Source organism: Mchenga conophoros, linkage group LG5, assembly GCF_057382185.1.
Source record: "Mchenga conophoros isolate Kocher_MC1m ecotype Shallow Benthic linkage group LG5, M_conophoros_male_GT1.1, whole genome shotgun sequence".
In the NCBI taxonomy this organism is placed as follows: Eukaryota; Metazoa; Chordata; class Actinopteri; order Cichliformes; family Cichlidae; genus Mchenga; species Mchenga conophoros.
In genome coordinates this window covers 38,759,753-38,767,231 of record NC_140530.1, presented here as the reverse complement: position 1 = coordinate 38,767,231, position 7,479 = coordinate 38,759,753, and the positions used below count along the sequence as shown (strand labels likewise).

General features: G+C 46.5%; 1 protein-coding gene across 1 annotated transcript; it reads right to left on the bottom strand.

Moving 5' to 3' along the window:
* Window positions 1-2,379: 2,379 nt before the first annotated feature.
* LOC146575126 (putative RNA-binding protein 15B) lies at window positions 2,380-7,245 on the bottom strand. Its single transcript, XM_085275336.1, has one exon. It carries the CDS (start codon window positions 6,957-6,959, stop codon window positions 4,416-4,418), a length of 2,544 nt encoding a protein of 847 aa, XP_085131462.1. The 5' UTR covers window positions 6,960-7,245; the 3' UTR covers window positions 2,380-4,415.
* Window positions 7,246-7,479: the final 234 nt, after the last annotated feature.

The window sequence follows — 7,479 nt, the reverse complement described above, 5'->3', positions numbered from 1 at the left end:
GTCATGGAGGAACAATTCTGACTGGTTTTAAAGGATCAAGCACTTATTTCACTCAGTCGTACAGAATTCAGTTTATAACTCTTATGTAACGTCTCCATTAAAATAAAACTCCCATAAAAACGAGAGAATGTTCGTTTCTAAAGTCACAAATTCACCAGATGATCAAATGAATATTTCACCCACTGTATAGGATTCAAAAACCTTTCTCTTTTTGGCATAAATAGGCTTCCATACACGGCTAATTGTTCTAAAGAGGTGCACTGACAGACCAACAGCTGGGTTACATGTAAACACTCTAAAAGGGACTAAAAAGGAAAATAAACCATAACATTAAAGACTTTATTTCTTTTAATAATAATATTAATAACACCTCACTGAGTGCTGACATGTGATTTTTGCCATTTCCTGTTTCTTATTAATACTGTAAAAAAATCTGAAGATAATTTGATAACAGGAATAATTATTAAAATGAGTTTTAACATAAACTTTTGGTGATTTAGGACTCAAACATAAACGGGTAATGATGGCTCTAATATGCTGACATGCATTTGATTCATTTAAGGCTGTCACATTGATGAGAGTCACATCTGAACATCAAATTTCAATATCACACCAATAATGTGTTTAACGTGGTCGTTTGTTCACTTTTGGCACTATTTTCAGTTTATTTCCAAAAAGGGCGACACACACTGAACAAAGTATTACTGCTAATTTGATCATAATGATCACGCGTTATATGTTAACCATGAGAATTATAAAGTAAAATTCTTCGTAAATGTGCTGGACGTACTGCATCACAGTCATTTATTCTGGGAGGTGTGGAAAATATTTACAGTGGACATGGACATCGTAACGTCCAGATTACCAGGAGCTGTCTTCACGGCACAGAGCGACAAACCCACCTTCTTCAAATCAAATAAACTTGATGCCAAACGTTTGTACTACATTTAATAAAAGTTTCCAGAGGTCATTCAGGCCACATCTTCACTGTGAAAAAGGTTGTGAAACATAAACCAATACTGGATATTTTTTATCATCATCACTCTGTAAAAGTAAAAAACGAAGTTAACTTATAATAGTTAAAATATGTTTTCTGTCAGAGAACAAAACTTTATTTGCAACATACAAAACTATCAGAACAACGTAAGCATGTTTCCTGTTAGCAAAGCTAAATGCATGAACCGTCGAGCCTCAAGTTTAAAACTATTTTTTCAAAATAAAAAATAATAGCTAGTTCAGCACCTTGACCTTGGATGACCTCTAGAAACGTACTAATATCTTTAAAATGACAGCAGCACAAATGTATGACATCAATTTTGTTTGATTTAAAGAAAGGGGGGGGGGGCATCTTCACTCACATCACAAACCTTTAAGGGAAACTCAAACAAGTGAAATCTGATCAATTCTTTTCATTGATTGACTTATTTGTTTATTCATATGTTACAGTTTTCAAGCTGTTTTTTAAGGAAGTGTTCAAATAATATTCAAAGGTGCATCCTGGAGAGTTTGAAATGTTCCCGCCATAATTTTTTAATTAACGCTTGGAAAGACTAAAAGTACGGAAGCCCATGAATGTCAAGAAAAGACAAACTAAAACAGAAAACATAAGCTGTCAATTCATTTTCTTCCAATTCAGCACTGCATGGAGGCTAACCATCATTATTAAATATATACAAATTTATTTTTATTTTATTTACAAGAAAGATATTTTATCTTTTAGTTTAGAAAGTCAAGCTTGTGACTTAATTACAATTTAGTTTTAAGTCAAAATTTAAAAAAACAAAAACATAAGAACAGTTATTGCCATGATTTTCTTGCCGTGATATATAAAAATCATGAACAAACGTCAAAGAAGTGGAAACTGAAAAAATATAATTTTTTCAGCACAACTTTGATTTTTTTATTTTTTTATCAAAATGAGAGAAAATACCAGAATTTAAACAACACACCGAATCATTTAATTATTTAAAAATAAAACTCATGCGTTGGGTCATAAAGCCAAAGTTAATTTCACTCTTTAACATTTTCATTATGACTTTGGACATGACCGAAAACGAGTAAACAAAAAAATAAAATCACGGCTAATCTTCATCCTAATTTTTTGTCTTACTGGCATTAACAGGCTTCCTTATATTTGTGCTTTTCTTCATCATCATTAAAGCATAAACACGGACCGAGTCGCTCTCACACCATCGAGCTGTATAAGAAACTCAGTTCAGCTCAACTCAAAGCTTCTTTACTTTTTCAACTGTTTATTCTAATTACTGTAATTTACTGGCTTCATTATTTATTCCGCCACATTTTCACCTCTCACATAATTTAGTGTCAAACTGTTTTACTCATTACATCTGAATGGTCTTAAAATCAGCCCTTGAATCATTGGTTAAAAGGTTTTATTTGACTAAAATTGACCAGAAAAATGACAATTTAAGGGAGAAAACATAAAAACAAAGAACCAGGTGTGGATAACAGATGGACTGATGTATTAAAATCCAATAAAAGGTATAAATGTGTACAATATAAAACCAGTAATATGATCAAACATCAGCAGCTTCCTGGAGAAGCTGGCGTTTCTTTTTGTTTTGTTGACTGACAAAACCAAACTTTTTTTCCTGCATGCAACATCAAACACACTCGTACAGCTTCCAAACAAAACACCTGGAATGATTTTAAATTGATAAAAACACTAACTAACATGAACTTTACAGCGGTGGGGACGGAGGGTTGGGAATCCACCGGCCTCACTTAACCAAAAAAAGTCCCAGAAGAAGCCAACAGGGGGAGACAAAGTGCCGCTTCCCCCTCGGTTTACAGTACTCTGAATAAAACCACCCGGTGCTGCTCGGCTCGGACATTCGGGGCAGCTCGGTACAGTTCAGAGAGCGCACGAAGACTCCTGTCGGGGTTTAGTGTTGTGTGTAACAGCTTAGAATAGAAAAAGTGCTGCTCTGAGCGATAAGTGTGTGTACTCGTATCGTGAGAAATGACAGTTTAGTCTGAGGGTACTTCCTGCTCAGTGTCCTACTTGTGCAGATGTGCTCAACAGCTGGCGGCGACTAGACGATGTGAAAACTGAGCAGTTCGAAGAAGAGCACGAAGCAGAAAAAGCCTCAGTAATTATTAAAATAAATCCTCATCATTAACAAACAATAAGAACACTATGAAGTAGAATAACCAAACGTGCTTCCTGACGTCACATTTATGATTCTCAAAGCAAATCTAATGATATTAAAAGTCAAAAAGGAGTAAAATGCAGTTTTGATAAAAATAAAATGTTTGAATTAAATTAGATGAGGCCTCAGTTTAGTCAATCAGATGTGAAAGTCTGGAGAGAAACATCAGATTTTACTACTATATATAAAATCCATACATTTCAAATCTTTAGACTCTGATGATTTAACGTCGGCTTGTTCCGTTATCGTGACTCCAGATAATCATGAAAAAAGGGTTTTTTTGTGTTCTTGTCTTTAATATTTTATCTCTGAGCTTCTGCTCTTCTTGAAGCACACGTTTAAAAAGGCGCAGCTTTTGTTTTGAAGGGGACCTTTGTCTGTTTCCTGTTTGTATTGTATTTTCTCATCATTTAAGGATACTGAAGTGATCAGAGGATGAGGGCGGGGTCAGCCGACACCTGAGCTCTGAGGGGGCGTGGCCTTTATCACATTCAAGATAAGGACAGAAATACATGAAGTCAAAAATGTGCTTTTAATCTTAAATATCAAAGTGACGCATGGATTTTAGAAACATTACTTTCCAAATCTAAAACTTCACTTTTTTATTTAAACATCCTACTTTATGTTCTGTACCTTTGACACATAAACCACAATAATTTATAGAAATAATGATCAAACTTTTTAAAGATAATTTTTATGCTGTGGTTTTACAGCAAAGTTTGACTTTTTTAACTTTGTGACTTTAATATTAAACTTTGGTTTTATGTGTTCAACAAGTCAAACATCCAGTTTCTGTATTAATTCGGACTTTTTTTAGTCGTGACCTTTAAGATCGTTTTGGTTCACTGCTTCATGATTATGTCTTATTAGAAGTGAATATTTATTGTAATATTTTTCCTGCTTTATTCTGTCTGGCAGTCGGCTGGGTCAAGTTTCCCCGTCGATAAGGTGGCGGCGGCGTGTTTATAATCGCACGGACACGTGTAACAAACGGGCATTTCTCACGATACGACTTCCACAATAAACTCTACTTCCTGCCGGGACCAAGCACTGCCTGCGTGCAGCGTTTTAGCCTCATTTAAGTGTTTTATAATAACGCATTTTCCACGAGCCCCCGAGGGCGCCGCAGACGTAGTGTAGCTCGCCGTGTTTCATTCATAACATACTGAGTAAAACAATAATAATGCTTTTCTGTCTAAAAACAACATGGAAGTATTCCTCTGCGCTCACACCTGTGCAGGTTCAGTTAGTGTCATTGACGATCACAATAACCATGTGCTCCTCGTCCAGGTTACCCACAGTCCTCTTGGCAGCCTGCAGGTACTGCTGCGAGAACTCGCCGGGCGGAAAGGCGTACAGCATGGCCCCCGGCGCGCCCTCCTTTACAGCGGGGAGGCTCACGACTCCAGCAGCTTCTTTGTTCCGCAGGTACGTCACCAGGTGACGGAGCAAGCGCACCTGCAGGCCCGGCTCGGGGGCGGGGGCCTGGCGGTCGACGGGGCCCTGGAGGGCCAGCAGGATGGCGAAGTTGTCCGGGCGGCCTAGTTTGATGCGTCGCGACACCTCGTCGAGCCGGGTCTGGTCCATGCGGAGCCGCTGGGCGATCTTTAGCTGGCTGGGCTGGTTCTGCAGCTTCGGGCTGTCCTTCATCACGGCGCTGAAGAACGCCGCCCCGCCCTCCAGCAGGTACAGGTCGGTGGGGAAACTACTGTTCTTCAAGGCGAAGAAGCCGTGCCACGTCTTGGAGAGCGCCGTCTGGGCGAACTCAGACAGCGTGCTTGGGGGGGAGGTGGTGTTGGTGTGGATGGCAGCGGGGGAGCCGGTGGTGATGATCTCGCTGTTTCGATGGTGGTGGTGGTTGTTGTTGTTGTTGTTGTTGACGTGGTCGCTGGAGGACCTCTTGCTGTGGTGGCGGCCAGACGGGGGATCTTCTTCACTGGCAGCAGTGGCTGCGGTGGAGTGCCGCACCCCTCCGCCGCTGTCAGGGGAGTGGTCTCGTGGCTCCGTGGTGGAGTCCGGCGCTCTGACCCGAGCTCGGTCTGGGCTCGCATCAGGAGAGACGGTGCCTAGTGGACCGCGAACCCTGGACCTCACCCTCTCCTTCTCCCGCTCCTCCGTCTGCCTCTCAGCGGACACGCTCCTGCTCCGGCTTCTTCTCCGGCTCCTCCTCTCCTCCCGCTCCTTGAGCCAGCGCTCCCTACTCCTGCTGCGGCTCCTGGCTCCTCGCCCGCTCCTCCCGAACGCTTCCACGCCTGCCGTCCTCCTCTCCAGGCTTCGTGTGGGGCTGGTGGGGTAGTCTCTCTCCAGCAGGGCCCTCTCCCGCTCCCGGAGGGAGAGGAGGCTGTGAGAGGGCGGCGACAGGCGGTCCCTGGCCCCCCTCAGCTCCCGCTCCAGGCTGCGATGGCGGCTGTATGCCTCCCCGAGCAGGTCGTAGTGAGAGGGCAGCGCCACGGGAGGCTGGTAGCCAGGAGGAAACGGACGAGAGGGGCTCTCCTCCACTTTGGCGAAGTCCACCCTGAGGCGGCGCTCGGGGCCCCCCAGAGGAAAGCCCCTCATCTGTGTGCAGGCGGCCTGAGCGGCGTCCAGACTCTCGTACTGAATGTAAGCAAAGCTGTCCCCCTTCACATAGTCTATGTTCCTAATGCTTCCGAAACGGTCAAACTCCCGAGCCAGGGCGGCCAGAGAGTTCCCGGGCCCCAGCCCGCCCACCCACAGCCGGGTGGTGGGGTTGGCTTTGCCATAGCCAATTTTTATGGGGTTGCCTCCGATCAGCCGCCCCTGCATGGCTACTTTGGCCCTGTGCGCCATGTCCAGATTTTGAAACTTCACAAAAGCGTAAGCCCCGCCCTGCCCACGTGAAGGACGTTTAATCACCACATCCTCTATGATGCCATACTTGTCAAAGCCCCTCCTGAGTTCGGCCTCTGTGACGTTACCGTCCAGGTTTCCAATAAACAGGTTGCTGGTGGCCCTCTGGTCGTCCTCAGGTTTTAAATCCTCCACCACGGGCATGGGGGGGAAGCCGTAGGGCCGACCCCGCTCATCCAGCATGCCGTAATAATCCAGCAGCCTCTCCCTCTCCCGGCTCAGGCCCAGCTGCTCCAGGGCGTAGTGGCGGGCCCGGAGGTCCCTGATGTTGCTCACGCCGGGCACGGGAGGGGACAGGGAACGCTGTCGGTACGGGTAGGGCGCGTGCACAGGTAAATACCCGACGTCGGGCGGCGTGGCGCTCCGCCTCCTCACGTACATGGGTTCGATTTTAAGCTGCCGATCTCCCAGCACTAACCTGGAGGACTTGGCGTGCCGGGCCTCCTTGGCGTCCTCCGGGTGTCGGAAATTGACGTAGGCGATCCGGCCCAGCTCGGGGGTGTGCGACAGCTTCACGCTGACGTCCCCGAACTTCTTAAACTCGTGGAATAGCGCGTCCTCCACGTCCTCGTCTGACACCTGCGAGCCCAGGTTGCTGATGAGGAGCGTCTTGTACTCCAGCGTGCCCGGGCGGGAGGCTGGAAGCTCGGCCGCGGCGGTGCGGAGGGGCGGCCGGCCGAGCAGGCTGAGTTCGTGCCGGTGGTGGAGCTCCAGGGCGGTAGCCCGCTCCTCCCGGAGCCGCGGCTTCTCCCGCTCGCGGCTGCGGCTCCGGCGGTGGTATCCCCGGCTGTCTGCCAGCAGCAGGGCCAGCGGTGGGGGCGGCGGTGGAACCTCCTCTCTCCGCGCACTCTCCCGCTCCCGTATCCGCTTGGCGGCGGCCCTGGACGGGCTCGCCTCTCTCCCGGCCTGCCGCTTCATTTTCAAAGGATGATGGAGCTCAAACTTTTCGGAGCCTGCGATGGGAATCCGGGCCCGGGCAGCGAAGTCCAGGCCTGTTAGCGACGCTGAGGCTGCAGACGGCAGCTACGGCAAACACACGCTTCTCCCCGGGCCGCTGGGTGACCGCACACACGCCGAGAAACGAGCACAAAGTCGGTTAAAAACATATCAGCGTCGGAGGGTCTGCACCAGCGCCGCCATCTTGGACAATAGGAATGTGCGCGTTCCCTCTGGAGGGCGGAGACGTGATGACGCAACCGTGGCGGACGTCATGACGCCGGACGCGTTATTATGGAATACAAAGTCGGGGCTAATTTTATCCTGCTGTAAACTGCACTTCTTACATATTTATTGGATTTTATATTTAATTTTCTCTCTTCTCCACTAAGCAATTACAACATTCATGAGTATCACTAAAAATGGCGATTCTTTGTGGCCAATACTTTATATCATTCATGCACCTTTATTTCTCTGCTTTGTTGCTTGTTGGGATGTGCAC